The sequence below is a fragment of the Mastigoproctus giganteus genome, chromosome 1 (genome assembly GCF_048544385.1).
Source record: "Mastigoproctus giganteus isolate SK-2022 chromosome 1, ASM4854438v1, whole genome shotgun sequence".
Taxonomy (NCBI): Eukaryota; Metazoa; Arthropoda; class Arachnida; order Uropygi; family Thelyphonidae; genus Mastigoproctus; species Mastigoproctus giganteus.
In genome coordinates this window covers 277,483,144-277,495,796 of record NC_143575.1, presented here as the reverse complement: position 1 = coordinate 277,495,796, position 12,653 = coordinate 277,483,144, and the positions used below count along the sequence as shown (strand labels likewise).

Sequence of the window (12,653 nt, the reverse complement as noted above, 5' to 3'; positions counted from 1 at the left end):
TTGATGATAGTATATCAAGCTTAATGTCCAAGTTCACAGACAATACAAAGGTTGGCAGAGTTGTTAAGGCCACTACTGACGCTATGATGCTGAAACAGGATCTGGAAAGTTTGAGCAGATGGGCTGAGAGGTGGCAAATGAAGTTTAACATTGACAAATGTAAAGTACTACATATGGGGAAACAGTAACCCCAGAGCAATGCATCAACTCTGTGGTACTACACTGACAGTGGTAGAGAATGAAAAGGACCTGGGGATAATTGTGCAGGCAGATATGAAGTTCTCTGAGCAGTGCAGACGGGCTGCAAGAGTAGCTCATGGTGTCTTGTCAATGATATACAGGAATTTTTCTAGCAGGCATAAGGAAGTGGTTATTCCCTTGTATAAGGCAATGGTCAGGCCACAACTTGAGTACTGTATACAGGTCTGGAGTCCTTATTTTAAGAAGGATGTAGTGTTTCTGGAACGAGTACAGTGAAGGCCAACAAGATTAGTGAATGGAACAAAGGGTTGCTCTTACGAAGAAAGGCCGGAGAAAGTCAAGTTTTAATGAATGGAAGTCAGAGAGTTCCAAGTGATTAGTGGATTTGGGAGAACGATAGAGGCAACAGAAGAAGTTGACGGAATATGGTAGAGAAATTTTGAGCCAGAGAAGATCAAAATGAGGAGATTCAAAATTACTATCTCTGACAGGGAATATCAGAATGGACATATGCACAAGTACCAACTTTGAAAGGAGAGGAATCGTACCGCAAATAATTCGGACAACCGAGATGGACAGTGGTTGAAATAACCGATAACAGAGATTCTGTGTTTCCACATAGTGGATAGGAGCACCTTCACTAACACATAACCAGATGCAACACCTCTGACACTCAACTAGAGCATGTAGAAAAACTGCAACCCCATCACTTCAGGTAATCTCAGAAAACCTTCCTCTGGATCTATACATTGCTTTCTGTGGGCTCCTACATGCCACCAGAACTAAAATGCCCAACAACTGCCTTGGAATCTCAACCATTACTGATGAGAATCTTAGCTCAGAAAAGAGGGGGCTGTGTTTGGAAGTCTCTAAACTGTGGCAAGTTCGTTGGTCCACCAAAACCAAAAGTGACACCATGAGGAAATCATCCCAGCTTTAGCCTTCCTCACTAAACGTACCGTAACTTAGCTCACCGCAACTTGGAGGCCCAATTGCTGTAATCTTCTGTATCAGCACAGCTACAAGTGCCATCTTTGACTATGCTGAGTAGTCGAAGTTGAGATTTGATAAATCTATGATCTCTAAGCCAACTTATGCTTAACTGTCACATACCTCAATACTCAGGCAACTTCTTCTGCAGTGCAAGTGTTCAGCCCTACAGCCTTTTCACTCCCTGATCAAGACCAAGGCCTTCAATGACTTCTTACATTTCTGCGCCAGTCTCTTCAAGCAGAAGAGATGCTTACAGGCTGCCACCTGCTATACCACCCACCCCTGACTAAAACATATTTTGGGATGACCCTCTGGACTGTCATTCTTCACTCAGGCATGTGCATTCAGGACAAGCTTCTGAGCCTCACAGCTGAAGTGGCTCTGCAAACTCTTTTGGGTAAGATCGCTGCTTACACCACTTCTCCCCCCGAGGCAGGATTGTTCTACCTACTGACTCCTTGGTTAAGTAAGAGACAGAGATCTTCTTCTCTGTCTCTTACTTGAATTTGCACTGTCCTCTCTCACCCTTCTCAATTGCTCCCACTAGTGGCCTCCTGCTCACCTTTGGGATCCTCTGATGAGAGTGTTCCAAAGGTGAACAGGAGGTGGTCTCAGCTTTTTCTTTCACTTTCTTCCACTTCATTTCTTGCTGTGCTAGGGGGAGATGGACTCTGACTGGCATCCCTTTTCTGACCTGGCCCAGCTCCTCATGCTGTGGACGGATGCTGAAATGCCCATTCCTGATGACCGGGCCTTCCACTTAGCAACCAAATTATCAACATGAACAATGCACCAATGCAATAGCCACACTATTCACAACCCATTTGGCCTTGGCAGACTCTGTTTCTACACAGACATTTTTTTCTAGTTTTGTGGGAATCTATTGGTACCAATACAGAAAAATTCCTAACCTTGAATTTCGCCTGAATTTCCAAATACAACAATGGAAATGTTCAGAACTGGATATCAAGAACCATTCCAAAACTGCACATGGAAGAGAAGATTTGAAATTAGGTCAAGCAAAAAAATGTTAAGTTATTGTTTAAAAGCATACTGCACAACTAAAAAATCCTATACCTGTATTTTAATAAAAATTGTGTATCTTGTCAGAGAAATTTAATTTCTAGTGCAATGTGGACTTTAAAACCTTTCTACTTTTTCTGAAAAATCTCCTGTTTCCTCTTGCTTACAAATACCTATCTCCAGCTTTTCAAAAGTCCGAATTTGGCAGTTGTGTCTTGCATAATTTGTATGAAAATCTTTTTTTAACTGCTAATAATATATTAGTAGTAAATTCCACTACTAATATTGTTCCAGGGGCTCACATCTGGTGAGTATGGGCTTGGTACACCCAGGATCCTGAGCTGGATATCATCATCCTTCTCTTTCTTGGTGATTCCCTTCTATTTTTGACTCTCTCTCTCTCTCTCTCTCTCTCTCTCTCTCTCTCTCTCTCTCTCTCTCTCTCTCTCTCTCCTCGGAAATTGTTTTTTTAGCTGGTGCAACATAAGCCTCATGCTTCATTGCACTATATGGCTAGTAATAATAATAAAAAATAATATATTATTTAAATTTATCATTTTACAGTGTCATAAAATAGGATGATATATAGAAATATTTAATGTTTTGGTAAACCTTTTAGCAACTATACATTATTGAAAAATGTACAGTTTGTCTAAAAGTGATTTTCTGATCAAAGTTTTGGTTTATAACATTGAAATTGACAGAAATAATCTTCAAAATATAATCTTCAATAATACTGAGCAGTGGCAGAAACCTTTTTTCTCTCAACATCAATTTGTTTCAATTTGGTTCAAAAAACTTATCTGAATAGGGTTACTGGATGACAAATTGGTTTGCCAAACACAATTATATTAAAGTTAAAGTTAAATAATATTAATACTCCTTATAAATACTATCATTAAGTAAGGTATCACTTCTGATAACACAAGTGGGCAACTTGTTATCTATGAATTCTGTTTGGAGCTAGCAGACTTGAGAGTTTTTCCTAAGCCCATAAGAAAATATGGGCTCAGGAATTCACGATAGAAAGTCAAATAATATTTGGCTTTCTATTGTGAATTCCTAATTATGTCTGTATTAGAGAGGGATGCAAAATTATGTCTGTTTTTAATATACTCATTTTAATATACAAAGTTTTTAATATACAAATTTTAATATACGCATAGCTTCTGCTATGAGTATATTAAAATTGGGTACCAGAGTACATATCACCTCAGCAGAACATATATAAACTCCACTAAAGCATTTTTTTATTTTGAATCATGACTTATTGTATTTGTTTCTCATTGATCTTTTAATTGTGATTGACAAGGAAGGTGACATTTACTAATTTACTCAGTAAATCCTAATTTATTGATGGGGGGGGGGGCAGGTTGTTTTGGCCCATATTTCTAGGCTCTATCATAATATGAGGTAAGGATTGAAAAAGAGTAAATTATTTTCCTTGAAAATAAATCCTTAATTATACTAGTTTTTAATAAATTAAAATTCTTTTATTAATCTTCATTACTTTCTAAATTATGAGAAAGTATCAATGTTGAGCCTCAGGTGGCTGTATACTTCAACGAAATTAAGAAAAGAAAAAAAAAAAAAAAAAAAAAAAAAACAGCATTTTTTAAAATTTAGACTTTAATGGAATTTTACTATTTTTTGTGAAAAGAAAAATGATGTTTTTGCAAAAAAAAAAAAAAAAAAACAAGAGCAATTCTGTGGTACAATTCCAGTACAATGGTGAGACAGAGACGGGGTGAAATCAAGTAAGTAAAAAAAGATGAATTTTCAATTGTAAATCCAAAGAGTTGGCAGCTATATCCAAGGTATGGTTTATTCACGGAGTTATCTATGAACTCTGTGCTGTGAAAATATGCACATACAGGGCACCTTCTCCCATTGTCCATCTCAGAACCCATGATTGCTCCCTGCTAGGAGTTCCTGTGCTGTCAGCCCTATGATGCTATATATCTATGTATCTGGTTTATGAGTAGAGTTCAAAAAACAAACATTATTGCAATATCCTTCACATACCTTCTCTTTGACCTTTACAGTCATTATTTCTTTCAATAAATTTAGGTTAATGAAATGAGATCAATGCATTCTAGTGGTTCCTTTGTTTAAATGATTCTTATTGTCTAGTAAAACTTTACTGATAACTACATTGAGAAAATCGTGAATTCTCTAACATGCTGATACAGAAAACAAGTATCATCTAGTAAATCAAGAAATGTTATTTAATTTTTTTTTAGTAACTCAAAACATGAAAGGTTATGGTACTTTAATAACATGCATGGGTTGAGAATTGAGAAGATGCTTGAACTTCTGTAAAAATTATGCAGTTCCTGAACTTTGTTTACTATGTTTCAATTAACATCTGAAACATTAAAGTGCCCTGTAACAATACATTCTAATCTACTGTCCCACTCTATTAGTCATTACAGGTGTACATTATATTCATACAACCCAAAAAATATTTTAAAAAATAATTTTATAACTGAACTTAGAAGTGAAAATGAGAAAAAACCATGGCAGCTAACTAAAAATTATGAGAAGTTTATTTCTTTTGATGTTACAGTATACTACTCTTATCAGATGATGTTATTGTGGTAACTGCAATTATGATACTGGATGTGGATTCAATAAAGAGCTAAAATCTTGAAGAAATAGTCCACCTGTAGAAAAAAAGTATCCATATGTCAAAATATATAATGTACAATTATAATTGAGAATAAACCTTGTATATTTGAGTCTAGCCTCTTCTATGTACGTGGAACAGCTTCTTGTGATCTTTGGTTCTCACTGTTTGCCAATAAAACAATATATAACATGACAATATAATATGGGAGATGGCATGTGAACCATATGTAGGTAAATAAGAACCTTCAGAGTAAAGCATATCACTAAGACTGCTGAAATCATTTAACATCAATATAATAAGTAGCCACTTTATTTTTGCTTTTGTGGTAGAAATATTCCTGAAACGCAGTCCATAAATTAAAATCTAATTTCGAATTATGTAGTAAGTGCTTTTAAAATGCTTACTGATTGTAAAGAGAAGATTAAGAAAAAAACATATTATATTATATTAAAATTATACATTATAAATATATAATACAACTAAATCAACTTAGTTTTTGTGGCTGCAATGTAAACTTTAATAATTACTAAACAGTGTGTTAATGTGTCCTATTTTAGCAATTCTAACAGCAGTGACTTACTTACTAATATTAAAAATTAATATAAGGTAGTCAAATGTAATAACATGCAGGTTATGTTTTATTCTGAGAAATTAGAATTCCTCAGAATTTGAAATAAAAATTAACAATTATGTTCGGGTGGCTTAGGTTAATTTTCCTGCAGGAAAGCACGGTCATTACTGTCAAAATAGCCTGCTAAAATAAGAAACTTCAGCATACCATTGATATAATAGTTATTAGCTTTCTAGAGCTAAGCAAATTTTCTTTTTTTTTTTTGAGTAAAATCTTCATATCTCCAGAATTAAAAAATTTGAAGCTTTTCAAAAATTTTTCAAAAGAACAATTCATTTCATCAACTTCACTGTACACGTGATTCACGATTCTGTTCTTCATAACATAACATTCTGCTTACTTCCAAAAACTTTTCCATATCTGCTGAATCTAAGCCAATAGGAGACATGTCATGGAATTTATCAATGTTTGCCATCTAATCATATCACAGCATGAGGAAACTATAGAAAAGTTTCATGTGGTTATATTTAATATTTGTAGAAGAAAAGAGAAATTAACCTCAATATGATACATAGAACACTTCAGTATGATACTCTCCAGAAATTAAAACAAATAAAAGATTAACGGAAAATGATTACAGTAAAAAATCAATTGAAAACAACTCAAAAATTATAGTTAAAGAGTGCTCTGTGCGCTCTGGATTCATTATGGTGAGTTGTTACGTAGCACAGAGTGAAACGAAAGACAGAATAAATAAATGACAAGTTTAATATTATTAATTTGTAAAACACACATATATTAAATACATACAGTATAAATAGCTTTCGGTTTTATGGTAACCTTCATCAGTTAAACTGACAGTTTAGGAACGTAGAACATAAGGACATGTAGTGCCAGTCATGTATAGTGAACTGTGTGATGTAAAAGTTAACTGTTTGATAGTCTGTGGTTGTGACGTATGCGAACGTTGCCAACGTTTGTCACTCACGAGAATGGTTGCTTCAATAATAGGGTGGACACGACATCCACTACTTCTGTTGACTGAAGTATTAGAGCACATGATGTGCAACGACTCCAACCAGGTGCGGCGCCAGTAATGGTGGGACTGATCGACAACCACAACATCATGGTGCGGGTCAATGTCATATCAGATCGACCAGAAGTGCTTGGCAATGGCCAAGTGTTCTATGTCTACAAGCGGATGGCTCTTTCGTGTTCTGAAAGACGTTTGCCGAGCCGTCTCCCAGTTTCTCTGATGTAGCATCTAGTGCAGTCACGGCAAGAAATGCGGTAGACTAGTCCACTTTGTAGTAATGTGGGAACCGGTGTTTTCACTCTAGAGATGAGAGATTGCAATTTCCTGCCCGGGAGCTGTACACACTTTATCCTATGTGATTTCAGGACCCTAGAAACCTGCTGTGATAGGTTTGGGTAGCATGGGATAAAGGCACTCGCAGTGGAGTCATTACCTTGAATATTCCTGTTGGTCGCTACGTGGTCATGTGTCTGCAGGTCACACCTATCAAGGGTGTGACCCTTGATAGGTGGGATAGTGCAGTGCCAAGAAGATGGCTGCATGTGTGTGCTGACCGATAGTTGGTAAATTGGCCAGCACACATTGGTTTGTGGTAGACAGTTGTCTTCAAGCACATGCCCTCACATCAGACAAGGGCATCTAAGTATGGTAGGGTATTGCCTGACTCTAGTTCGATGTTGAATTTTATGAAAGGCAACAGAGAGTTGAGGTGGTTTAAGAGCTGGTTGCCCGAATCTCTGGGGATAACTACAAACACATCATCCACATAATGACACCAAAAGGCAATGGGATCTGAAACATTCATAAATGCACAACCCTCCAATTCTTCCATCGTGATGTTTGCTGTGACTGTACTAACTGGGGAACCCCTGGCTGTGCCGTGCACCTGTTGGTAAATGAAGTCGTTGAAAATAATTGCACCACCAGTTAAGCACAGTCTGAAGGTGGTGGAGATATCATCTGGTGTTAGTTTGGTCCTGCTGCCAAGGGTCTGGTCGTTATCCAAGAGTTTCTTGGCACATTTGATGGCAAATTTGACTGGGATGGAGGTGAAAAGGGACACTACATGATGCCATGATTTGATCTTCTGAGATGGATAGGGTTCTGAAACTCAAAAATTAATTAAAAATTCAAAAAACAACTCACAAATTTATTAAAAAGTAAAAAAAAAAAACAATTTAAAAAAATAATTAAAAAAGCAAAAAAATTTTAAAAATTAATTTTTTCAATTGATTTTTTACTGTAATCATTTTGCATTAATCTTTTGTTTTAATTTCTGGACAGTATCATACAGAAGTGTTCTACATATCAATTGAGATAAATTTCTCTTATTCTTCTACAAATATCGATATCAATGTGCAGAACATATTGAGCATCATAGCTGTTATATACTATCACGGTTATATTTAATTTGCATCTGTAACTACAGAAATTTTTTCTTATGTATATATATATATTTTTTTGTTTATTTAAACTTAAGGCTAAGAATATGAAGCTTAGGAACATTTTCCAAATGCTATAATTGCAGTAGTGGTAATATTACTTTTCACTCCTTTGGAATATTGTCTGCTTTTAACTATCAGCAGTATAATATTAAGTTTCAAAATTCTGGCAAGGGCTAAATCCCAGTGTTGTAAGATCTATGAAGATCTATTGTATTTTTTTATCAAATCAAAGCACACAAGTATTAGCTGTAGTGATGTTATACAATTCAAGCAGTCTTAATGACATATTTTGATGTATACACATGTTCACTATTTATCTAAAAAGACAAATGCCATTGTATATGAATGCAAATGGTGGAGTGAAAGTCAGAAGAAGCTTGACAATGATATCCAAGGTTTTCCCAATTTAGATATTATTGCAACAGAAAAAGAACTATAATATATACACACTGACACTGACTTAGCATTGCATTAGCAACATCTCCCCCCCCACTTGTGCAGGAATGTCAAAAAACCCTTCTCATTTCACCTATCTAGTCCTTCCTTGAATTTATTTAAGCTATCCACTTCTACAATAATAGATGGAAGTTTGTTCCAGCAATCACCCACCCACCCATTGGCTAAAGGCAAACTACTGCACATCTATTCTGCAACCATCGTTCCTCAATTTGAATTTATGCCCCCCTCATGTACATAGTATAGGCAAGAGAGAGACTCCCATCAGCACTGTGTTTGCTCAATCCATTCAAAGGCTTAAAAATTTCAATCAGATCATCTTGCAGGTGCCTAGTTTTCAGACACAGCAATATGCAGAACTGAAGCCATTCCTTTCTTGATAACAGCACCCTTTTTGTTCCTCCCCCATCAATCTCATTGCCCTTCTCTGTCTCCATTTCAGCAGCTCTACATCCTTCCTAAAATGGGGCCTCCAGACCTGTATGCAGTACTTGAGATGTAGTCTGACCTTGCCTTATACAATGGGATAATCATCTCATTATCCCTTAGCAACAGTTCTGTAATCGTAAAATTAGCAGAAGGTATACTCTGTGAATGTTACGTATGCAGAGAGTATACTGTGCTTATTAATCGAATTCCAGAAAATATAGAGCATGTACCCATATATATATATAAGTCATTTCAAAAACCAGAAGGTATATGCTATTCACTTGAAAAAATCCAGAGGGTGTACGCGTATACCTGTGTATACCATCCACTACAGTGCTGTTTAGCAAAATTCTTGTATATCATTGAAAAACCCCATGAGGTGACCAGGCAACCTGTCTGCACTACTCAGAGAACTTCATATCTGTCTGCACAATTACCTCCAGGTCTTCATTTTCCATTACCCTGAGTGTAGTATCACACAATCGGTGTTACTCTGAGGTTACTGCTCTCTGCATGCAGTACTTTGCATTTCTCAATGTTAAACTTCAATTACCATTTCTCAGCCCATCTGCCTAATTTTTCTAGATCCACTGCAGTAGCATACTGTCATTTGGAAAGAGAATTGGTTTGATAAGTATGAGAAAAGGATGATGAGGAACAAGTTCAAACGGGCAGGAATTGGTAACATCTTTGACTTTCCACTGGTAAGTAGCAGGCTCACACCCTCTACTTACTCTACTAAATCAACGTTAGTGACCGCATTGATGCCATTTAGGAAGTGACGTAATTTACATTATTTCTGTTTCACATTTTCGTCAAAGATCTTTTCACATAAAATATCTGTTGTGTGCACAGGGTACACATGGGCATTTTTTTGCATGGTCGACCACCATAAATCTTTTCTTGCTTTTAACAGTCCCCCCCCCCCCAAGTGGAAGGGGTGGATGATAGGAGGACAGAAAGTCTTCCTATCATCCATTCCATCTTCTTTTTTATCTTCATCTATTCCTCTCAACCTCATGTCTCGTCTTGTCAATCGATTCAGCCCTGGAGAGATTTTCCGAAACTGTCAGCCTCTACCACCCATGTAGGTAACTTATTTCGATAATTTATAATTCACTGGCTAAAACAAAACCTCCTGCAATCTATCTAAACATTTCTCCCCGTAACTTGAATTTATAGTCCCTAGTTCTAGAATGAGGATGAAATATCCTCATTCATTTTACTATTGCCTCTCAGAGCTGTTTGTTGTTATTTGGTTTTTAAGAGCATTAGCAACTAAGGCCATATTGCTCCGGGAATATGTGGTGGTCATTCCCTTGACTTTCCGCATCCTCCGTATTTGGTGGTGACAGGCTCGAACCCCGGTCTAATCAAGAAGCGTGTGCTATGCACTGCTGCTCCTTCCCACCTGGCTACGGAGTCGCCTGCCTCTCAGAGCCTTAAACACATCAATCAACTAAGGTGCCTAGTTTCCAAGCTGTGCAACCCACATATTCAAAGTCTTTCCTCATAAGGACATCGTTTTGCCAATTTCACTAAGCGAGTTTCCCATCTCTGGACCCTTTCAAGAAGCTCATTGTCAGGAAGTGATCATGCAATTGTCACTTCCTGACAATGAGGAAGTGATTATGCAATCATCAGTTGGAAGATGAAGAAAGATGTTGCTGTAGCTAAAGGCAAAGGTATGGGTTCTAATTTCAGAATATGGGAATTTGATAGTCTAAAGTGCTATATGGCATCTGTGAATTGGGAGGATTGCAGAAGGATTGTGATTACATTTGAATTATGGAATACTTTTAAAGTATTCCATAATTCACAGCAAAAATCACAGAAGCTATGAACATGTACATACCTTTAGAAAATACTGCAAGAGGAGGATGCTGAAATGCAGAGCTAGCTGGTCAAATAGAGCAAAATAGCATGGGATAGTTACAGAGTGATGAAAAGTATCGAAGCCTACAACAGATACAATTTGATTTGAAATAGTACCTCAAATAAAGCCAAGGAGACAGTGGCTGCATATGAGAAAGCAGCGGCTAAGAGAGCAAAGAATGGACACAAGGAATTTTTCACAAATATGGATACAACAAAGAAGAAAGCTAATCAGATCGGAAGTCTTAGATAACCCATGTTGTGGATGAATTGAATATTCATCAGGCTTTACTGACAAAAGACCATGCTACAGGCTGTGCAAGTAAGGCTGAGCTATTGAGCCACTGAGGTTAATTATGAGGGCATCTTTGGACCCAGGGAAGATTTCTTTGGACTGGAGAAGTGTCAATGTGTTGCCGATACATAAAAGTGGCTCTAGGAATGAAGTTGGTAACTACAGACTGGTTAGTCTGACTTCAGTGGTAGGAATAATTTTAGAGGCAATGATTAAGAGTGCAATCCAGGGACCTTTAGATAGATGTGCCATTCTGAAGGACATACAACATTGCTTTGTTAAGGGAAAATCGTGTTTAACTAACTTAGTAATCTATTCTGACACAGTTACTCATGAGCTGGATTTAGAGAAAAATTTCCGATTTCAACATTGTTTATTTAGATTTTAGCAAAGAATTTGACTTGGTCCTTCATGAGGAATTACTGTATAAGCTTGAACAAGTTGGAATTACTGGTAAAGTTCTATGATGGACTGCTGGGTGACTGCAGGGCAGAAGGCAGATGGTTGTGATTAATGGATATTCTTCAGATTGATGTAATGTCAGGAGTAGGGTCCCTCAAGGACTGGTTCTTGGACCACTGCTGTTTCTCATTTTCATAAATGATGCTGATGAAGGGATAGAAGGCACATCATCAAAATTAGCAGATGACATAAATGGCAGAGTCAATAATGATCAGAGCCAAGCAGTGCTCCTTCAGGATGACTCGAACACACTTCAAAGATGGTTAGAGAAGTGGCAGCTATATTTTAATGCTGCTAAATGCAAGGTTTTACAACTGGGGAATAACAACCCACAAATAAATTATATACTTGGTGAGGTTAATTAAAAACAGTGGAGGAAAGGGATCTGGGAGTTACAATATGGGCAAGCAGCCAGCCCATGGTGTCCTATCAATGATTTGTTGTACATTATCCTGTACAGATAGGAAGGTCATAATCCCATTGTATAAGGCAATGGTAACACTACATTTGGATTACTGTGTTCAAGTATGGAGACCTCATCTGAAAAAAAAAAGACATTGGGTTTCTTGAAAGGGTCCAAAGATGGGCAACTCGAATGGTTATATCGGCAGAAGGATGCATGAGGACTCCAATTATATGGGCTACAGAGTTTGGCAATCAGGCACCTCAGAGGTGACTTGATTGAGGTTTACACGGATCTGAGAGGGATTAGCAAAATGAATGAAGGTGGAATTCTCACTGTTATAAAGAATTCCAGAAGTAGGGTTCATAAGTTCAAATTACAGGGCTTGAGATTTATATTAGATTGCAGGAAGTTTTCTTTTAGCCAGCGAGTCATTGATTGCTGGAACAAGTTGCCCTCATAGGTAGTTGAGACTGACAGTTTTAATAAATTCATAGGTCAACTGGATAGTTACCTGTGTGAGGAGGGAAGTACAGAATTTGTATTTTTTTTTATCTACTTGGTTTTTTTTTTGCCAATGCAGCAAAAGCCTGTGACTTCCTTGCACTGTATGGGGAATATTATTACTATACACTATATTCTTTCTGAACACATTGTACTCCCCATATTAATATTCTGTTCCCTTATATCTGAGGGGCATCATGTCTCTGATATCTCAACAATGTCTGCATTTGATGATTTGTTTGTCTGGGAGCTTTACGGAGCAAGGGCAACATGGCCATAATGCACCTGCATTTGATGACTTGTCCAGCACCTGAAATTCATCAAATTT

The 12,653-nt window shown here is 37.1% G+C and overlaps 1 protein-coding gene across 1 annotated transcript in view; it reads right to left on the bottom strand.

The window, feature by feature from the left end:
* Positions 1-4,748: 4,748 nt before the first annotated feature.
* The window catches only part of nmdyn-D7 (nucleoside diphosphate kinase homolog 7), a 124,922-nt gene continuing 117,017 nt past the window's right edge, over positions 4,749-12,653 (bottom strand). The window contains exon 9 of the mRNA XM_090386614.1: positions 4,749-4,883. Within this exon, the coding sequence (XP_090242740.1) occupies positions 4,848-4,883 (36 nt within the window). The 3' untranslated portion in view covers positions 4,749-4,847. The remainder of the gene's footprint in view (positions 4,884-12,653) is intronic.